This window comes from Gymnodraco acuticeps, unplaced genomic scaffold (genome assembly GCF_902827175.1).
Source record: "Gymnodraco acuticeps unplaced genomic scaffold, fGymAcu1.1, whole genome shotgun sequence".
In the NCBI taxonomy this organism is placed as follows: Eukaryota; Metazoa; Chordata; class Actinopteri; order Perciformes; family Bathydraconidae; genus Gymnodraco; species Gymnodraco acuticeps.
Window position 1 is genome coordinate 2,356,163 of NW_022990583.1, and position 21,183 is coordinate 2,377,345.

At 39.6% G+C, this 21,183-nt stretch overlaps 3 protein-coding genes across 4 annotated transcripts; all 3 read right to left on the minus strand.

The window, feature by feature from the left end:
• Positions 1-86: 86 nt before the first annotated feature.
• On the minus strand, positions 87-4,262 carry smpd5 (sphingomyelin phosphodiesterase 5). Its single transcript, XM_034228227.1, has 8 exons — positions 4,059-4,262; positions 1,797-3,018; positions 1,576-1,651; positions 1,318-1,458; positions 1,152-1,241; positions 997-1,060; positions 722-881; positions 87-499 (listed from the first exon to the last, which is right to left on the minus strand). Exons 2-8 carry the CDS (start codon positions 2,904-2,906, stop codon positions 395-397), a joined length of 1,746 nt encoding a protein of 581 aa, XP_034084118.1. The 5' UTR covers positions 2,907-3,018; positions 4,059-4,262; the 3' UTR covers positions 87-394.
• A 3,367-nt stretch (positions 4,263-7,629) lies between these two features.
• Positions 7,630-11,968, minus strand: grinab (glutamate receptor, ionotropic, N-methyl D-aspartate-associated protein 1b (glutamate binding)). The gene is made up of 7 exons (XM_034228373.1): positions 11,765-11,968; positions 10,298-11,191; positions 10,104-10,207; positions 9,446-9,646; positions 8,993-9,121; positions 8,763-8,906; positions 7,630-8,431 (listed from the first exon to the last, which is right to left on the minus strand). The coding sequence occupies exons 2-7, from the start codon at positions 11,160-11,162 to the stop codon at positions 8,279-8,281; spliced, it is 1,596 nt and encodes a 531-aa protein (XP_034084264.1). The 5' UTR covers positions 11,163-11,191; positions 11,765-11,968; the 3' UTR covers positions 7,630-8,278.
• Positions 11,969-15,108: 3,140 nt separating this feature from the next.
• Positions 15,109-20,353, minus strand: rbm24b (RNA binding motif protein 24b). Of its 2 annotated transcripts, none has more exons than XM_034228391.1 (4): positions 20,058-20,353; positions 19,616-19,739; positions 19,328-19,382; positions 15,109-16,664 (listed from the first exon to the last, which is right to left on the minus strand). In XM_034228391.1, exons 1-4 carry the CDS (start codon positions 20,226-20,228, stop codon positions 16,307-16,309), a joined length of 708 nt encoding a protein of 235 aa, XP_034084282.1. In that variant the 5' UTR covers positions 20,229-20,353; the 3' UTR covers positions 15,109-16,306. The 2 variants fall into 2 exon arrangements, with proteins under 2 accessions (XP_034084282.1, XP_034084281.1); XM_034228390.1 differs by having other exon boundaries at positions 19,568-19,739.
• Between the last annotated feature and the right edge of the window lie 830 nt (positions 20,354-21,183).

The window sequence follows — 21,183 nt, forward strand, 5'->3', positions numbered from 1 at the left end:
AGATGGTATGGACCCCAGAAAATGAAATGGGTCTGCCAAATTATATAATCCATAATGGATGGCAAATTGAAATTAAGAGACAGGCATTAGATTACATTTTTACATTTATTTTTGTAGGAAAAGTGCAGGAATTAAAAATATATCGTTTTACAAAATCAATACCTTTGCCCTTTATTGGGCTTTCTGTATAAAATTGTAAACATTCTCTAATGTCAGATAATCCACATGAATTCCACCTGAGATACTGTATAATTAAAATACCCAGTACATTGTCCCATTAAAAACAGAAAATTAAGTATGTAAACAAAACATTGTCATGCATGTATAGATCAGAACAATGTCCTTTTTTGTTCATTTTTGTTCCCTTGGACTCTGTTTTCTCGCCGGGTCATCATTAATCAGCACAGTCAGAGTCCATAATTACACTCAGTCTCAAGCCCACAGGAATATGGTCCGTAAGGCCAGCCAGCTGGGTTATAAAGGTCAGCGCCTCAATTTCCTAGTTGGAGACAAAGAGAGTTTGTTTTTGTTAATGCTTTTATTAACTTGCAGTTTAAGATTTTATATAAAGTACCGACTGAACATTGTTTTGCCATAAGTAATTTTTTAATGAATTTTATGTAGCATCTAATATATTTGTTCCTTCAAGAACAGAAGAAATAGGAGGAAGAAAGAGAAGAAGGAGTAGGAGAGATTGTGGAAAACACACAGGGTCACGTACTGTTCGGCAGTGCTTTGAAACGGAGCTCTCGCGGTATAGGATGTAGTCGATCCGACGTCCGATCCACGGCTGGTCGGACTCAGGGTAAACCAACGGGAGGTCCTTTGCAGGAACGGGACGGGAGATGTACTGCTTTCTTAGCTCTTCCATCTCTAAGGTTCTACACACAAACAGAGAAGACAAAATGAAGCTTCAGCAAATAAAAAGTGAGAAAGGAGTTATGTCCATGTCCCATCAGAAGTGCTGTGCAGTGCAAAAAGTGGAACTGACTTTACCTTTGTAGTTTTTCTGGGGTGTTAATGTCATCTTCATACAATGTGGGCTGCTCCAGCAGAGTGCCTTTAGATGCAAACAAATTAAATACCAATTCAATGATGTGTCTTGTCTTGTAGTAGTGTACTGTAGTCTAATGTTTTGAAATGGTACGCACCAATGACCCAGGGCTTCTCTTTTCCAGGCCCTGCCCTGCATGGATCTCTGTATTGCTCAAACAGACAGTGATTCTGTTCCAGGTGGTCATCTATAAAAAAAAAAAACATTAAACATATATAGCATATATAGTACACAACAAAATACAAAAATATTCAAAGTCGCACCAGGTGAGCAGTTGTCAAAATTCAGATCTCCACAGAGCACATCAAAAGCAACATCCTCGTCAGGGAATGTGTTGGCAGCTTGGAAATCGCCAATCCACTTGGTAACCATGTTCAACTGCTCACAGCGAATTTCTCCTTCACCTAATGAAAGAAAACACAGAGCCGTTATCACGGTCTCTTCTTAACTTATTGTCTTTTTTTGGCAAATGCCAATTTTTGTATTATTCTGAGAAGAGCAAATCAGATAAATGTACTTGCCTTCTGGTGCATGAAGATGTGTGCAGTTAAAATAGCCAACCACTCTCTTCTGTTTCGAACTCTGCCCGATTAGCACCTACAATTTTCAAAAACAAGCATAAGCTCTATATTCACTGTGTTCATATTGACAAAGCAATGAATAATGACTTTAAATTCCATAAAACAAGAAGGAAAACTATAATAATTAATAGTGGCTTTAATAGTATTATTAAGAGAGATACCTTAGCAGAAAGGAGGCCCTTGGCAGCCAGTGCATCCTCCCCCCTGCTGTTAGGGAAGCAGTGGTACTGGGCCTCCAGCACAGGGAACCGGCTGGCTAGGAACAGGCCGCTGTTGAGGAACTTGAAAGAGGAACATCTGCATGGTGGCTGGCAGGCATACACACCAACGTCATACAGTATGTGTCCAAACACGGGTCTGAGTGCTTGAGTGAGTTTCTGTGCCGCCCTCTTATCAAACACCTCTTCCAGGCACAGTATGTCCACATTGGCTGGGAACAATGTCGACACCTCCCATGGTACATCGCCCTTCTGGCCGAGACCCTGGGAGAGCAAAGCTCGGGGAGCACTGCGGTGACCCCGCTGGTTGGAGTTTTGATTGGAATTGGAAAGGTGAGACGGTGAGTTGTCCAAGGGCTCTTTTGTATCATCAGAGGGTACACAGACCACTTGACTATTGGACTGTGGGATTGAAACCTGTACTTCATCTGAATTGGAATGATTTACTGGGTACTGCGCTTGTCTTTCAGTAGCCCCGTATGAAGAGGAGTTAGATGCGGGGAGTATGCTGTTTGAGGGGCTGAGAGTACCACAGCTGCTGGGAGAGTCAACGAAGATACGAATATCGTTCCGACACACACCGTGCACAATGTGCTGACCAATAGCAGCTGCCCTCCGCTGAGTGTGCCCCAGGTTGTTAAAACGAGCAAGGCCGTCAGGCAACAGACAGAGGTTGGCTGTGGCAAATCCAAATGATGCCTTTCCTACCAGCTCGAATCCCCTGTGTGTCTCCCTCTCTTGTGAGGATGGGGGCTCTCTATGGTAGCGAAAGGGCCTGCGACAGGCCTGAACAGGTGCCCAGAGAATAAATCCCAATAAGGCGAATGGAGCTGCGAGGAAAAAAAGAATGAAAAAGATAATGAAGCCGAAGAAGACCTTGAGGGGGTTGAGGTAGCATTCCTGTTCCAGTCGCTGAGTTTGTTCCAGGGTGGTAGACTTGCACACAGCAATGAGACGATCGAGAAACCAGAAGCAAGGCAGGATGAGTGCCCATCCCACAGCATGGATGCCTGCAACAAACCCATTAGGAAATGGAGAAGCCTTCAGGGCCATGCCTCTGCGCCTTTTCTAAGCAACAATCAGGAAAAGCAACATGGGGTCTTCACTATTCTAAACACGTTCCCGTTCTAGTCTCATTCTGGTGCAAAGACTCCCTCATTGGCTCCTAAGACAAGAAAAAGAAATAAAAATGTCATGGCATGGCTCTTACAACTCTTGCATCTCCACTATGCGTTATCAGGACTAACTGGTTTTCATTTCAACATTGACTTCATGCCCAAACATTCAGTTGGGGAAACATGTGACAACAAATGCCAGCTGGACTGACATCAGAACAATACAGTCAGGTGCAGGGGGGTGACCAGACCAGCTTAGTGGAAGCTTATGCAGTGAATCATAATCACTTTTAAGGAGGCAAAGAGAAAAACATGGTGAAAACAGCCTATAATACCACGGTCATAATCTGCAATGTTGCCACTGCAACATGAACCTGTCTGAACAAGCACCCCACCCTTGTCTACAAGTACAGAATCATTATGGGTGTGTCAACAAAACATTTTTCTTATCTTGTACTTTCATTTAGAAAAGTATTTAATTCATGTCTAATCTGATGTATTTTAGAAATGACAATATGATATTTTCACATCTGATACAATTTACGGTGGAAAAAACGACCATTATGTACAAAATGTACGCCCTGTTTTAGTGTGGATATGCCCTTTAACTTATATTGCAAAACTCTGACTTAGAACTAACACTGGACAAAAAAACGACACAATACAACAAGGAAATTAGAACTCTCACATCGCCTCACACAAAGATCCTTGTCAAGCCCCTTGTCACTTTGTTATGTTGTTGTATTGTGTAGGGAACAGCAAGGGATGTGAGCTTTCAGTCTCACATGTAAGTAAGGGAGTTGGGTCTCTCGGGAATCATACTCGGATTCATTGTGTGCAAGAATGCTAAACTAATAGTTTCGCTTAATAAACGATTCAGAAACACGTTCAAATCTACAATGTAAATGCGTATGAACGCATTACGTTGGTTGGTCATGATATCACACGGCTATTGTAACCGCAGACTTACTACATGGTTTAAATAGTCTACGTGCATTTAAGTCATCACAAATGAAAGCGGTCACCTGCCCTGTTGCACAGCTAGCTTAAGCACTCGGCTAACGTGGCAGCCCAGATGGTTTTACCTTACCTTGGCACGAAAACTGTGACAGTCCGTCTGATGAACCCAAACAGCAAACCACCTACTAATTAATTAATTGTACTACATGTATTTATTATGTTTTCACATGTTCAAATGAATATAATTAGTAAAAGACAGCCGGTTACTATAGTGGTTCTTTTTGACATAAACCCCTCTGCTCTCACCGGATCATCACACTGGCTTGGCTTTATTAGGCCACGCCCCGATGACGTAGACATGGTGTCGGGTCTGGCACGTGATCTTTACTTGAGGAGACTTCATGGGAATCTTTCTTTACTGTACTTAATTACAATTTGAAGATACTTGTACTTTACTTGAGTATTGCCATTTTATGCAACTGTGTACTCCATTACAGTTCAGAAGTAAATAATGTACTTTTACTCAATTTATTTAGTACCTTTAGTTACTTTACACATTTGGATTAATAACATGAAATATAATTAACACTTAAATAGGACTTGAGTTACAACTGGAGTAAATTGACAAGCTACCCTGTGGTATACAAAGTCATTCAAGTTAGCTACACCTTTACCAGCTGTGATAACAACATCAATACATCAGTAATTATAATCAAAATGTATGATATATATTATTCTGAAATTGATTAATTTGCATAATAAGTACTTTTGGTACTTTAAGTATATTTTGATGCTCATACTTCAGTACTTTTACTTGAGTAATCTTTTGAATGCAGGACTTTTACTTGTAACAGAGTATTTTTACACTCTGGTTTTCCTACTCAATATCTGAGTACTTCTCCCACCCCTCTTACAAACTATGAATATTTCTTTCATTCATAACTTTCAAACTAAAAATGCCATGACTTCTGGACAGTCACCAGAGCTGCACACAACATTTGAGCATACAACTTGATTTGGTCTGCATAGGCCTATAAACAAAATAAGAGCATTTAAGTTCTAAAAAGAGGAACATATATAACTATTTTCAAGGGTATTTTATAATTATTAATTTAAGTACAAAACATGTTTACAATAAGTAAGCAATTGAAGGGCTTTACTCTGAGATTTAAAAATGTGCAGTATATCAGAATGTATAGCAATATGTAACTGCAGAATTAATGATTATTTCACTTTCTAAAACAATTAGATGCTGTAGTCGAAGAAAAGGAATGAATGTCATTATGGTTTGTCCCCTAAACAGATATGTGTCCAACCCTCGACTCATCAGTTGTCAACTAAACATTATATTTCCAAATGCAGAATAGCTTGGTTTCAGGCCTCTCCATTGCAGCTCACATTATCCATAAACATAATGACAATTACATTTGATTATCAGGTTAGCACCGTGACATTCAATACACCCTTTAGCAGGCATCAATGTTTAATAGACTTTTTCTTCACGATCTAGAATGTCAGTGTTTTGTGTGTGCACAACATCATAGCCATACAACATATTGTGTCTTATTATTTATAAGAGTTTAATTTTTGGATGGTAAGCTGTACCCTTCTTTGGAAAGTGAAGTCTACCAGAGAAGGAGTGCCTTTCCATCCCTGTCAGCCATAGTGCAGAGGCAGGTGAGCAGAACCAGCAGGTCCCTCTTAAGCTCTCTTGGTGCTTTGGTCATTATCAGTTTCATCAGAAAATTGGGATTATTGTAGTCAGTTGCCTGGTCACTGCTTTCACCCGGCCTCTCCTTCAGGATCCCATAGTGGTTGACAATAAATTCAGTGAAGGAAGGGTGAAGTTCTGTTTTATACCCGACCTTGTTCAACTTCTTCATGAGGTCAGCGTGCCTCTGAATGAGATGCAGCTGATAGCCCTCATCTACCTTTCCTGTCAGTGGGTGTGTTGATACCTGCAAGACAAGAAGAAGAGCCTTGACTTCCTTCTGATTCATATAAGTGGAATGTTACGGTTGTTCAGATTTGATGGCTTATCTGTGCACTGCAAAGTCACTCAACCAGTTGTTTTGATAGATACACAAATAGAAGTCTTCCATTCTGACCTCTTTTATTTTCCCTGGGATATTGAGCAGTGTGAAACCATAAAGCCTCTTGTGGCCCTGAAAGATGTGGGACAGAATTCTCCTATCCAGTTGGTAGGCAACCTCTCCCATCACCCTGTCTGGACCTGCGATCAAATAATTGACATGAATAATTGTTTTTGTTTTTTAAAAGCGTGCAACTGAGCAGTTGCTTTCAAATGTCTGTATAGTCGTCCCTCACCTTTGACTTCAATATGAGATTCAGCCTGGGAGCTTTGAAACTCTGCTCTGTCACTTACAGCTGTATGCACCGAGCTTTGGATGAAAGACGAGAAGTCGACAGGGGACGATGTTCGCTTGAATTTGGTTTGTTGGATGTCTTTTTTGAATTGTCTCTCGTCCACTGTGTTTTGACACAGACTGGTTGCTTGTTTTACTGATGTTGAGCAAACTGATGGAAACAAAGTGGTTTGTTGTTATTGTCATTTATCATTTATTACAAGATTTGATGCTGTAAAGAAATAAAACATGAAATGCTTCTACCTAAATTAACTTGAATTGTCCCTTACACTTTCTTGTACTGTAGATATAGTTTTTGATTCTGATTTAGTTAATTTTTTTTTTGATTGACATTTGAATTGAAGATGTTGATTTCTATTTGCTGCTTTATACATTATATTCTCTTAAAGATTATAATATTATTAACGACATCTAAAGAAACATAACTCTCAGTTTGAGTACAACATTCTAAATGTAACCAAATAACAGATTTATTTACATATTCATTCCTGGATTTGGAATGTATCCTAATGCCAATGAAAATGTATTGATATATCGTTTTCAAATATACAGCTAAGGGATAGATACATTGCTTAATTGGAATTAAAATGTCAGCTGTTTGGTTTGAAATATCTCATTACAAAGTAACATTATTAAATACCTAAGAACAAGTCAATTTATGCTGTTAAGACAATATCTTTGGAATTGCATAGCTAAGAAAACAATCAGGACAGTTATGTTACTTGCTGTTAAAACATTCTGAAAGAAAAAATGGTGTTCTATTATAAAGAATATTTATTTTACACCCTAAAAATATTGCATGAGTTTCAAAAAACGTTTTGCCTTTACTGTGGCACAGCCATAGGTAACTATAACTGCTTTGAAAACAAAGGCAATCTGAAGTGACCATAGCTGTTTAAGGTTAACAATTGTTATCAATTATATTCTTATAATTGTGCCATTACCTCGAAGCTTAAACGGCTACCTGACTGCCATCTAGTGGCAGAGACAAAAACACTTCAAATACCTGTTATATCTTCCAGAGTGTCAGTGTTGGAGCTCTGCATCTTGGATCTCAATTCTACATTTTCCTTCACTAAACCTAACATAGACTTCAACAGATGGTTTTCCTGCCCGAGCTGTTCATTTTTTGACAGCAAGACAGCAACAGTTTGCTCCAGGTCCATTGTGGGGCTCCCAGGTTCACAAATGAGCCACAGAACAACCCAAGACTTCCTGGATTTCAAATTCTTTTAGATATCAAATCACAACAGAACTGAGTTCTCTAATGAGATTCTGCCAGGATTCTTTCATACCATAACACAACAACGGAGATCAGGTTTATAAAATAACTTTATATATAGCATTGCAGGTCATTCTGTATCTTAGTTTCACAAAAACCCAGGGTCTGATGACTTACATTATCTAGATATGTAATCTTCAGCAGCTTTTACTCAGTTGCCATGGTGATGCATCTATTGACATGCAAGTTAAGCAACTGGTATGTTTTCATACACTCCCTTTTTTTATAGCTTTTTTAAGCTGCTGGCTTATAGGTTACACAGGTACATTTAACCCTGGAAAAGTTTATTCAACAAATAATCACAACTCAAAATCCACTTCACTGTCTTTTTCCAAAGTTTTAACCACATAACAAGATCTTTATTAAACTACTTCTGCTGATGAAGGCTGTGTGACGTCTAGAGCCAAATATGTATACAGTTGATTTTATATGTCATAATCAAGTTTTGTACAACACACTCAATAGCTCATAAAGTGTTAATGAACCCCCAAACTACAGCAAAGACAATCTATATAATAAAAAATAAAAAAAAACATTTACATTGGGTGAAGCAAAACATTTTCAAACTATGTGATCAAAGTACACTACAAGACTAAATTAAAATCAGGATATAGGTAAAGCACTGCTAGACACAAACTCAAAGCGATTTTCAGCAGAATTTTAAACTGTTGTTGGTCCAGCTCAGCTTCCCCTTGCTCTTCCAATGATAGCAAGAATATACAGGAAGATGTTGATGATGTCCATGTACAGGTTGAGAGCAGCAAAGATATATTCCTCTGGACTCAGGGACAATTCCTTGTTGCCCAGCAGCAGCTGTGTGTCCACCGCCAGGAACTGTAACATAGAATATATTCACAATGGGTTTACTACACATTTTGTGTCATGTTAATAAGCAGTATTTTAAATATCTACTTGTGTGAGTGTTTGATCACCAAAATCAGGTTCTCATAAATGTTTGAGACATTGCTAGCCATTTTTAGACCGTTTAGTTAGAACAAGAATACTAAATGCTACCAAATGGTGCAAATAGGCATAAAACACTCAAGATTCTTTTTCAAAACGTGTTATGAACATCAGATCCTTTGCCTTTAATCTAAACTAAAGCAACACTATTAAGTTTATTTAAAAAAAAAAGAAGGAGAAATAGTACAAAAATAGGACTTACACAGGTGAAGAGCAAAGCTCCCAGTCCAGCATACACAATGTGCAAAATCCTGTCACGAATGAAGATGCAGAGGATGCCGAAGATCAACAGGACAATTAAGCAGACGAAAAGCACCCCGTAACAGGAAGTGAAATCGTACTTGGTCTGTGGGAAGAGGCCATGAGACATTAGGGTTACATCACACATTAAGGTTGTTACAAATCGCATGCCTACAAAGTGCATGGACTGACCTGCATGGAGAAGATGACCACAGTGAAGCACACGACGGCTGTGATGCCCACTGCCATGACGACTGTATCGGTGTCATGGAAGCTTGAAATCATTCCCACCATGTAGGACATGCTGAGAGTCAGGACAGACTGGAGGCAAGAAACAGAAACACATCAGCAAGTTTCAGGGCACTAATAGGAAGTTGCAAATCATTTTGTTGTTACTAAACAGTGATTTTGAAAGCTCTCTTAATGTAATATGTCTAATATGTTAGGAATAGGGAAGTCTGATATCCTAAATGTATGCTGAGCACTTCATTAATACAAAATGTTTGTCTCGTTTTTTTACTATACCACATAAAAAATGCTTTGACGTTGTTTAAAACATTTAATTTAAGAAAGCACAGTAGAAAAAGGTTTTTCCAAGACAAGTTGTATGATTCAATTGTCAAGATAAAATCTGAGCAGGCTTACTAATGCAACCAGGTTCCAAGGATGTCTTCGGCGAACGCTTCCACAGCAGCTGATCACACACAGCGACACAAAGAATATGACATAGGACACAAGGTAGGTCCAGGTGTTCACCATGACAAAAACCTTGACTTCCTTCACAAAAGTGAAAACAGCCACAAAGGCGAACGTCACCATCAGCTGAGCAGTCAACACCAAGAACACCTGAAGAGAAGAGTGGATTATTAGACAGCAGACACAGATCCTATTTCTTACAAAGGTTGTCTATTGTTTTTTTGAAGATGGATCTCATGTTGTATCAAAGAACATGATTCAATCTACAACAGAGTTTATGTTTTAGGTTGTGTTTGTGAGTCAGCAAGATATGTGAAATGTTGTGGAAAGTATGGCAAGACAGCAGGAAATATGTATTTTATATTATTTTAACATTAAACGATTGTGCTTTACTTTACATAGAAGCATCTAGTGTTTGTTTATCACAAAATGCATTTTTTTTTATGTAAATCCATATAAAGATGCAGATAAATACATCTCTAAATGATGCAGCTTCAAGACATGCTGGCTGTTGTTGACAAATCAAATGACAATAAAAAGGCACTTCAATGCAGGCTTCAAAATCTAAAAATTCTTTAACCTTTTTTTGACCACAAGATCTGCTTACCTTTCGAATGAAGGCTCGTCTTATGCTCTTGTTATCTAATCCAAAATCAAATTCTTGATTCTCATGAAAGGGTGGTGGCTCTTCCTCGCTATGGTAAGCATTATCTGCATTGACACCAAACAGAAACATGACATGTGACACAATGAATGTAACAACATCAATATAAAGAATGCACCAATGTAAGACATACTAACCATTGAAGTTTCCATTAGACCCTGGGCCTGGAGGAGAATATGGTGAGGGTTTGCCTCCATATCCTGGACCATCTTGGGGTTTCATTCCAAAAGCTCCAGGAACACCTGGCCCGAAAGCAGTCGGTGGGGGGAAAGGGAGACCACCGGGAGCAGGGAAACCCCCAGGAGCAGAGAAACCATCAGCAGCAGGAACACCACCAGGAGCATTGAACCCACCAGGAGCATTGAAACCACCAGGAGCATTGAACCCACCAGGAGCATTGAAGCCACCAGGAGCATTGAAACCACCAGGAGCATCGAACCCACCAGGAGCATTGAAACCACCAGGAGCATTGAACCCACCAGGAGCATCGAACCCACCAGGAGCATTGAAACCACCAGGAGCATTGAACCCACCAGGAGCATCGAACCCACCAGGAGCATCGAAAGCACCAGGAGCATTGAACCCACCAGGAGCATCGAACCCACCAGGAGCATTGAACCCACCAGGAGCATCGAACCCACCAGGAGCATTGAAACCACCAGGAGCATTGAACCCACCAGGAGCATCGAACCCACCAGGAGCATTGAAACCACCAGGAGCATTGAAACCACCAGGAGCAGGAACACCACCAGGAGCATTGAAACCACCAGGAGCATTGAAACCACCAGCAGCAGGAACACCACCAGAGCCGTGAAAATCACCAGGAGAAGGCCCAAGGAACCCAGTAGGAGCAGGGAAACCACCCCCATGGGCAGGGGCTCCGAACATGTTTTGGCCCGGCATATTCATGTCAAATCCAGCAGGGAACGCTGGCTGGCCGGGAAGCGAGGGCGGAGAAGGCATCCCCCCCACCGGAGCGTATGCAGTCTTCTCGCTGCTCATCTCTGGCTTGGATCGGGAGCACAGACCCGCTGGAGAAGCCAAATGAGAGGTTATCAGGGTGAAAGTAAATAACACCGTTTTAAATAATGACAGACCTTGACAGGCGCCCTGGGACGAACCCACGGTGATTCACTTCCGGTATATCATAATTAATAACAAGGATGCTACCGTGTCTGATGCTAACCGTCGATCGACCACTTCATAAAAAAAGAATAATGTAAACATAGTGTGGTTTTTAACAACTAGTGTGAGGGTTAAACAAGGGTTGGGGCTCTGCTTTTATAACGTAATCAATTCATTTTCGTTTTCAACAGACACTCTCGATTTCGTAAATGTCACGTTGCTAGGCCCTAAAATTCGTTTAGATGCAAGAAACGGCCATAGGCCTACATGCAATATGCTATTCGAGTTAAATATAACGTACATATATAAATAATATTCTGATTGGGAAAAAAACTACTCCACATCCTCTGTAAAACCGAACAACACAAGATGGCCATGTTTTGCACCAAACAATAACGTAAACTGATATGGTTGAACAACTGAAAGGCAACACAAACCAAAATTTTTTAGGACAGATTAAGTATTTCAAAACTACTCACAATGCCTGCGATCAAAGTGTCAATCCCAGTTGGGCTCCCCCAAAATTATTTGAGTGTTTTTTCCGCAGGTTCTGCACCACTTTTTCGGTCACTGCCAGTAAACTGCTGTTACCTCTCCGCCCCCAGGATGCGGAATGTTGCGTTCAGGACAAATTTAATTGTTGGTAGAAATGACTTTGTGTGACACCAGCAATAAAATCTTTCATTTATTCTGAAGAAAACTCACGCTTGTTTGACAGAGGTAGACGTTTGAAAAAGATTGTGCATTAAAGATATACCATGGTTTCAACTGTATTTAGTTAAATAAAGTAAACGGCTTTTTTTTTGCTGACGTTAGACAGCACTGTTTGCGTGGTTTTCAGGCAATTACGTATTATTTCGGCACTTACATCGGAGCTTGCAGTCGTATTTGGGGCTTTGCTATTGAAGCTTTTAGAAATCGGACGCTCAAATTACAAAAACTCCGATACTACCTGAATGCGGCATGAAACCATGTTCTCATTATACATCCATGTGTTCGACTCATTGAACGACTATCAAAATGGAAATAAGTCGATAACAGATTTAGTAAAGACGAAAGTGAATGGAAAATACCTTTGAAATACATTTATCTGTAAACATTAGCAAAGAGTTCAGGCAGTAGTAGGCTTTTAGGCCTACTGAATTAGTTTAATTCAAATGTTGAGGTTATTTTACTTAGTATTTCCAATTTATTTAACGTTATGGATGGATTACTGTGGCACTTTCGAGAGGATTATTTAGCATGTAGGCCTACTTTATTACAGTTTAGTTTTTTTTGTTGCAAATTAACATTATTTATACAAAAAATAGAAATGTAGATCTACTGTTGTTGGCTGCAACATAATGTAAACAATTTGACAATTAGACATAGGTCTCAGACGTTTTGTTTCTTTCGGGATGTTTTCTACATTGTAGATTTATACTGAAGACATCAAAACTATAAAAGAACACATGGAATTATCTAGTAAACAAAAAAGTGTTAACAAATCCAGAATATGATTTATATTTTGCTGGCTACTGCAGAATGCTGTGGTAAGTGTGCCTTGAATTATGAATAAATCAGCACCCCCCCACCCCACACCATCACACTTCCTCCTCCTCCATGCTTCATGGTGGAACCACACATGCAGAAACCATCCGCTCACCTTCTCTGCGTCTCACAAAGACATGTCGGTTGGAACCAACAATCTCCAATTTGGACTAACATTACATTACATTACATTGCATTTAGCTGACGCTTTTATCCAAAGCGACTTACAATAAGTGCATTCAACCAAGAAGATAGACACTTGAAGAAAACAGAATCATATAAGTACATCAGGTTTCATAGAGCCAAAACATTTCAAGTGCTACTCAACTGGCTTTAGATGAGCCAGTCCTTTATTAGTATAAGTGCTTTGTTAGTAATTCTATCGCTCGAAGTGGAGTCGAAAGAGATGAGTTTTCTGTTTGCGCCGGAAGATGTGTAAGCTTTCTGCTGTCCTGATGTCAATGGGGAGCTCATTCCACCATTTTGGAGCCAGGATAGCAAACCCACGTGTTTTTGCTGTTGGGAACTTGGGTCCCCCTCGCAGTGGTACTTTGGTCTAATCAGACCAAAGTACATATTTCCACTGTCTAATGTCCAATCCTTGTGTTTCTTGGCCCAAATATTCTCTTCTTCTTGTTGTTCATCCTCAGTAGTGGCTTCTTCGGAGGCCTGATTCACGCAGACTCATCTGAACAGTGGATGTTGAGATTTGTCTGCTACTTGAGCTCTGTGATCATTTATGTGGGCTCTAATCTGGGATGCTTTAATTTTCAGTTTCTGAGGCTGGTAACTCTTGTGTATTTTTCCTCTGCAGGAGAGGTAACTCCTGCTCTTCCTTTCCCGGGGGGGGGGGGGTCTTCATGAGAGCCAGTTTCATCATAGCGTTTGAGAGACTAAGTAAGCGTTTGGTTTTTGCGACTGCACTTGAGGATACATTCAAAGTTCTTGACATTTTACGGATCGACTGGCCTTCATTTCTTAAAGTGATGATGGACGGTCGTTTCTCTTCACTGAGTTCAGTCGTTCTTGCCATAATATGGATTACAACAGTAGTCAAATAGGGCTATCCACTGTGCACTAACCCTACCTCTGCACAACACAACTGATGGTCTCAAACACATTAAGAAGGTAATGGAAGTAATTCCACAAATGGACTCTTGACAAGGCACACTTGTTAATTGAAAACCATTCCAGGTGACGACCTCATGAAGCTGACTGAGAGAAGCCAAGAGTGTGCAAAGCTGTCATCAAGGCAAAAGGGGACTGCTCTGAATAATCTAAAATATAAATCATATTGTGGATTTTCTTACACTTTTTTGTTAACAAGATAATTCCATATGTGTTCTTTCATAGTTTTGATGTCTTCAGTATTAATGTACAAAGTAGAACACAATTCAAATAAACAAAAACCATTGAATGAGAAGGGCCGTGTTAACCAGGAGGGGTCAGGAGGCAACTGTCTTGGTTGAATAACCAGAGAGGGCAACCAGGGAGACTTACAAAACAGTATTTATTATATCTGTCGAGTGTTGGCCCCTTCAGCTGCCTGCCTCCGTCAAACTCCAGGTCACATCACACGTTTTTTACAGCTTTACAAACACATTAGTTGTTGTGACTGTCATGTAGGATTGTAAACAGGTGAACTCAACAGGGAATGGACTGTGCAATATGTGTCCCTTTCAGTTATTGGGGTCTGCTTAACTACAGAAAATGTAATATTGCAGTGAAATAAAGAAATCAATACTTTTCATAATTTGTACAGAAATATTGAAAACATATCCCAGGGTATTTTGAGGTTTTGGATTTATTTGATGTGATGAGCGTGAGGAAATCTGGCAAACAGCTTCTTTCAATTAATAGCTGCATGTTGAAAGAGGGACTTCACCTACTTACTATTTTGGAGACATAGCAGGCTGGATTCATGTTACCAAAACATCTAAGTTGGTTTAATATGTAAACAGAGGCAAGTATCAAACTAAGCAGCAGTGTCTCAAGTGTAGACTAATCGCATACAAATGTGTGATCCCTCATTAGTTAGTGACTGAGGTCTCCAGTGATGCATATTTGCCACTTGGGTTTCCATCTTGGAATAAGTGACAGAATTAGACTCTTTCTGCTGAGAGATGTTATTAAAAGTCAAACAGATTATATCAAAGTTAAATATTAGCTATATGCTTAAAAAACAATACAGTTTTGACTTCTTTTTAACTGAGACCACTGTGTGACAGGATTTCATGAATCAAATTAAAAACTATGCCCAAAACAGACATTAAACAAAATACAGAAGACTTAAAACATTGAAGGGAATTTTTCTTTTATTTCACATATGTTTGCATTATTTTTTAGTCATGCCTTACAAAAAAGCAAGGTGAAACTGTTGATGTCTTTGCACAAGTAAACATTCAATGTCAAACAACATCAAATGTAAACATTTAACAGTTCTCACACCTTATTCAAATTGGTCAAGTATAAAAGTGACATTAAAGAATTAAGAATCAATTTGAGAAAACATTGAATCTACAGAAAACGCGTTGGACTTATTGCTACCTTTCCGCTCCTCTTTTGTTCTTTATACACAGTGTATTGCTTTTAAGCCAAGTTTAAACATCCATCACATGCTCTTTAACACTATGAGGAAGCACATGTGGAATTGATCTAGGCTTTATACTTAAACACAAGATAAAGGGTTTATTATTGTAAGGCTCCATAATAAATACATAAATAGCATAATTTAAAAAAGGCACATTATGAAACATTTTGTCGAAATGAAAAATTCATATTCAACAAGTGTTTCTTCCCTTTTGCAAAATGTACTGGAGGTGCAATTTAAAAAGGAAGAAAAGTGAGTGCCTTCAGCTGTCACTTCAGTATATTGTCTTATGAACAACAAAAAAATACATTTATAGGGAACTAGTAGACAGTATCTAATCTATCTCACGCCAAACAGTTATAAAAAAAGACGACAATCTTAACCTCTATATCAATGTTTGCATAGCTTTTTCCAAACAAAATACAGGTCCAAAACTTTGAAATACTGAAAACTGCATAATGACATAGTGTTTTCATATGTATGCAAGTGTTTTGGTTGGGTTAGTGTTTTGGTTTTCAAAGAAGTGGGGAAAAAACCTGGTTATAAGACGTGAATGCACTTGGAACTTTTATACAAATTCCACTGCATTATATATATATATATACACAATTCAGCGATGGATGACATGAGGTCCAGGTAGTTTACTTCAATCAACATTAAATACTTTCCTGCTGAATAAATATTAAATATTTATATTCAATAGTGCCAAAATTATGATCTCACTTGAATAAAAAATATGGTTAATCTTCCTTTCGCTCCACATTTTTGGTGATTTCTTTAGGCTCTTTGGTTTAAGGACTGCCAAGTTAAAACCTGGGTGTGACAACCATCATAACAGTGCCTTCATCATGGGATGATTTGACCTCCCCTTCTTTCCTGCTTAAAGGTAGTTTTCATGGTTTTACTGCATGCGATCTGTCTGGAGCTGCTGAGGTTGGTACTGGCTGAAAGCGACAGCAGCAGCGGCAGCTCCCGGGGTGGCAGCAGCGGAGAGTGGCTGCTGGACAGCGTATCCGTACCCTGCTGCAGTCATGTAGCTTGTTGGTGCTGGTGAGGCAGCGTAAGGATACTGCTCATAGGCAGCAGCAGCTGCAGCAGCGGTGGCAGCCGCAGAGTACTGGGCATACGCTGCTCCAGTATAGTCAAGGTATGGGGAAGTGGCAGCAGCAGCTGTTGCTGTAGCAGCAGAAGATTGTACATGAGGGATCATCATGCTGGGCTGGACAAAGGCCTGAGGGTAGACATAGTGTGCAGGGACACTGTAGGACAAAAAAGACACACAGGGTTAAAGTAGAGCCACAGCCAGTCATCTTTCCAACGCTGAAACTAAATTCTTAAAAATGTCAAAGCAGGTGCCTCAAAAAAAATCAATCCAGTCTTCAGAACACAGCAAATCCATTCATTAACAATGAAACCCCTACCTAGAAATGAAAAGTTAAAGAAGCAGCAACACCACAAAGAAACACAAGCGCAGCTTTTAATTTAGAAAGGCACCTGAATCTGAAACACAGTAAGGCATTTAAAGAAGACAGCCCAGCTCGGCACCCAATGTTTCACTGAAAACAGAATTTAAAACAAAATGCGAGCTCATCTCACAACACCAAAACATATCAGGAAGAGAAGTGGACATTGTTCTGTCCACATAAGGACACACCAACACCACACATACAGGCATGCCCACACATGTTAATAGGTCCTAAAACACAAACAAATAGGACAAGGATTGGATTTCTTAAAAGTACAATAAATCGCAAAGTAGTTATTGAAATAACCATACAGTATGGTATCTTAACAAGTGGGTGTTTGGTTTTAACAGGATCGGCAGAAAAATTCATTTTAATATTTTAAAAGAGAAAATAGTTGAGGAGTAGATACATAGTGTTTCCATTGGAAGATAGATGTTCTGTATATAGACCAGAGTATAAATGGATAAATACAAGCCTGGGTATCTGAGTCAATTTGGTCCCACTTTTAACTGTGTGTTAAAGTCACCCTCAGAAAATATATTGAGTAGCAGGTGTGAAATTGTTATATCTCGCCATAGACAAGTGTCCCCTCCCCCTCTTACAGACATACACCCCCACACAAACATACACACGCCAACTTGACTGACAAGGGAGGCTGGAAGCATGCTATTTTTGCTCCCCTTGTCATCTCCAAAGGACAAGCTGATCTTCTCCTTCAGTAACACATGGCAGGGCATTCGCCAACTGCAATGGCCGCTTGTGCCGCTCTACTGCCCCAGTGGTTTTTGTAAATGTACATTTTTATTATCAGACTGGATGTGTCCTGGCAAACAGTAGCTAACGGTTTTGTATCTGTAGTACAGTTAAAGAAAATGTACGAATCCTTTGTTTTAAATGTCACAAATGTAAATTACATGTATAATTTACAATTGGGAACCAACTTACTTGTACCTTTTTTGTGATATGACCTTGTCTTCAAAACAATTTTAGAGCTAAAAGGGCACAGCTGACTTAAGCCATCTCCAATGGAAGAAAAGGGGGGAACATTTTGTGGTCCTGCCTGCCGAGAGCTAAATAAAGGTGCTTTGTAAATCACCAGGACACATGGGTAATCCCCAGCACATAACCAAAAGGCTATGGGCACATGGCTCGGCCCACCTGTTGTCCACAGCCGAGTGGCCCTGTCTGTGCCATACATTATTAACAGCGCTGCTGAGTGACTCCCATTTTCCATCTGAATTTGAGAGGCTGTGGAGATCACTGTAGCCAACAGCTGCTGCCTCAGAGACCAAGTAAGATCTCTGTCTACAACCTATAGTGCAGTAAACATGTATATACTTATATATATATATATATATATATATATATATATATATATAAATAGTTTCATATAGGCAGTGATCTAGCTTTTGTTTAAAGCCTTTATATTTTCAGTCAACTTAATTGAAGCTTTTGCTGTTAAAGGCAGTTAAATATCCACATCTTTAATGTGGTGATAACACTATTTGTTTTTGATTTCCCCTGAACATTTTAAATTGAAATATAAAAATACAAAATAATGTGAGTATGTTGAGTATTGTGTACCTGTAGATGTAAGCTACAAGTGAAAAGCAAGGGGTTAATACAAAAAAAACAAAAAAAACACAGCATCATGGGTAAGAAAACAGAAAAAAAACTCCTGCATGCAAGCCAGTGTGTTTTGTTGTGGGGAATCAATTTTGAAATTAACTGGGTGATCAACAGCCCCCTTTTGACAACAAAACACGATCATCTTAATGTTAACGAGAAACTGGGGAAAACAATAAACCGCAGGCTAAAGCACAAATCAATTATTAAAAAGGTAGAAGAATCAACACCCCGTTGCAGAGTTACAACTCCCTATCAAAACTCACAGTGTGCACAAAAACCTCCTATACCCCCCGCCTCCCCCACTGCAAATAGAAATAAGCACACAGTTAAGCTGAACACCACATCATACTGAAAACAAGGCACACACCAATCTATTTACTATGGAAAACCGGGAGAAAAAACAGAAGACTTCCATGCATCTAGTCACCATTTCTGTTCGTTTGTGTATGTCAGAGTTTACAGGTAACACTTTAGTGCTCTGCCCAATGCAGACTCAGCTATTCCTCAAATCATCATGTGCCTTCATCAGCTATTTTAACCGTTACCGACCCTGTCAGATCAGAAAGAGATAGACAACGTGAAGTCAAGTCCTGCAGTGGCTTTAGTGAAAAATGTTCACTTCCTTCACAGTCAACGCCAAGCAGGAGAGCACACATCCACACTCACATGTCCTCATTCAGGATTTAAGTGGAGGCAATGATAAATGACACTTTTACAACAATAAAAACACATTATACAAGACCATACAAGATTTTTTTTTTTTTTTTTTTAAATGGAACAACACACATCTTGTGAAAAAAAGAAGTAATTTCTGCAGCTTCACATACCCGTAAGGCCTTTGGATGAATGCTGGATGGATCTGAGACATACCAAATGCAAATCCTAGAATAAAAACAGACACTTTAGTTTATTCTGCTGACACTTTTGTAATGTAGTGGAGGTGATATTGTAGTGTGTTATCTTTTGAAAAAAATTCAAGATAAAAAAACAACCAAGTATGGAGCAGTCTACAAAGTTCCTGTATGTGAGTGTGTAAAGATATTTGGGCTGCTGTCTTTGTATGCCACCTTGATCGTCTTGAAGTTGGGAAATAAAGCTGTGGTCCAGTCCCTCACCTGGCTGTATGACCCTGGGCTTGGCCCCCAGGTAGGCCAGGTTCACATTAGCCTTCCTGCCATCAATTATGGGGTTGGGGTCCTTGCAGGCTCGGTCAGCAGAGGTCCGGTCTGCCATGGTCACCTGAATGAAACAACACATTTTCCATTGATATCATGGACATGTAGGATCACTCAACAGTTTGGTCACGGTGACTAAAAAGTAGCCACCAATTAGGGCTCATTTGTTGTTAAGGTACATTTTTTAAGTGGTCAGCTAAATTTGACAACAATGTGACTTATCTGATAGAGTAAGAGTAAACAATGCCCTATTTCTAACCTGGCTGTCACACAGAACAGGAAAGTCTTTGAGGTCCCGATACTGAATCAATTGACCGACAGTGCACGTGTGCGAGAACTTTAAGACATGGTAACTCAGAAGTAGCGACAGGTTGTTACTTACAAATCCATAACCTCTGGATTTCCCCGTCTGTCGATCGGTGATGACCACAGCTTCCTCGATGTCTCCAAACACCTCGAAATACTTCCTTAGACTTGTATCCGTTGTGTGATAAGGAAGACCTCCCACAAAGATCTTTGTGTAAGTGGTGTCTTTCTGAGCCGAATGCATCATTTTAAGATGTGTGTGTGTAAGCGTTGAGCTAGAAGTTGTAAGGTAAAGTAAAGAGCAGCGTTCAGATCGGTAGAGGGAAAGAGTCTGAAGCCCCCCCGGTGAAGTGACGGTGGGTCTGGAGAGGAGAGGACACCTGTTAGTTTACTGCGGGAGGTTTCCCAGTTGTCAGTGTGTGTGACACAGATACTTAACTCCACCCCCAGCCAGACCACCAGCCTGAGCTCTGCCTGCCTACTGGTCCACAGCTGCTAAAACAGTGGCAAGGACACACTGTGCCAAATAGGTTAAGACAAATCACCCTAATTCTCCTAATAAACTTGGTCCCAATCACAGAAAAAAATATGTAATAAGTCAAGTTTGTGAATGACTAAAACCATGTCTTCTTTAGAAAAGCTATTACATTCAAGTGTTACATCTCTTTCAGGACTGAATCTGTCCCCTTGAAAGGTTTGACAATGTGCTACAAAGTTTTTACCCCAACTTTTGATTATAGTTCTACTCATTCTTATGTTTTGATCTGAAGTGGAAAAAATATAGAATAAACATAGTGTACAAAATACTGAAATAGGCCTTTTAAATATTAATGTCATTATTAGTTCAATAAAGTCTACAAACATAACTAACACCTGGTTAATAAAGCCATTAAATGCCCCAAAAACACCAATGACCTCAGTGTCCTCAACAAGGCCACATCTTTACAAGTATCATACTAGTCCAATAGACTACTGTGTGAAGTATACTATTTCTTTACAGTCTTTTTTCCCCCCTTTAAACTGTTTAAATTCAGGATTTATTAACAAACCAGCAAAAGTAAACCCCTAGCTCCGTATTTATAAATGACAAATTCACAGCAGTATCTGTAGCCTAGATGTTGCTATGGATCAAGTTGTTACCACCCAACACACATGAATTATCATTTTTGTAATGTAGCATGTTTTGAAAAAGAAATCATCAG

What these genes read in the sequence shown, in the direction of transcription:
- smpd5 (XM_034228227.1), bottom strand. Translation starts at nt 2,906, where the DNA reads ATGGCCCTGAAGGCTTCTCCATTTCCTAATGGGTTTGTTGCAGGCATC. An exon ending in TTTTGACAACTGCTCACCTG is followed by an intron (nt 1,242 to 1,317) that starts GTGCGACTTTGA and finishes TTTTTTTTATAG; the next exon opens with ATGACCACCTGGAACAGAAT. An exon ending in TTTCAAAGCACTGCCGAACA is followed by an intron (nt 500 to 721) that starts GTACGTGACCCT and finishes GTCTCCAACTAG; the next exon opens with GAAATTGAGGCGCTGACCTT.
- grinab (XM_034228373.1), bottom strand. Translation starts at nt 11,162, where the DNA reads ATGAGCAGCGAGAAGACTGCATACGCTCCGGTGGGGGGGATGCCTTCT. An exon ending in GTCTAATGGAAACTTCAATG is followed by an intron (nt 10,208 to 10,297) that starts GTTAGTATGTCT and finishes GTGTCAATGCAG; the next exon opens with ATAATGCTTACCATAGCGAG. An exon ending in TGGTCATCTTCTCCATGCAG is followed by an intron (nt 8,907 to 8,992) that starts GTCAGTCCATGC and finishes CTCTTCCCACAG; the next exon opens with ACCAAGTACGATTTCACTTC.
- rbm24b (XM_034228390.1), bottom strand. Translation starts at nt 20,228, where the DNA reads ATGATGCATTCGGCTCAGAAAGACACCACTTACACAAAGATCTTTGTG. An exon ending in AATCCAGAGGTTATGGATTT is followed by an intron (nt 19,740 to 20,057) that starts GTAAGTAACAAC and finishes TGTTTCATTCAG; the next exon opens with GTGACCATGGCAGACCGGAC. An exon ending in TTCATCCAAAGGCCTTACGG is followed by an intron (nt 16,665 to 19,327) that starts GTATGTGAAGCT and finishes TTTGTCCTACAG; the next exon opens with TGTCCCTGCACACTATGTCT.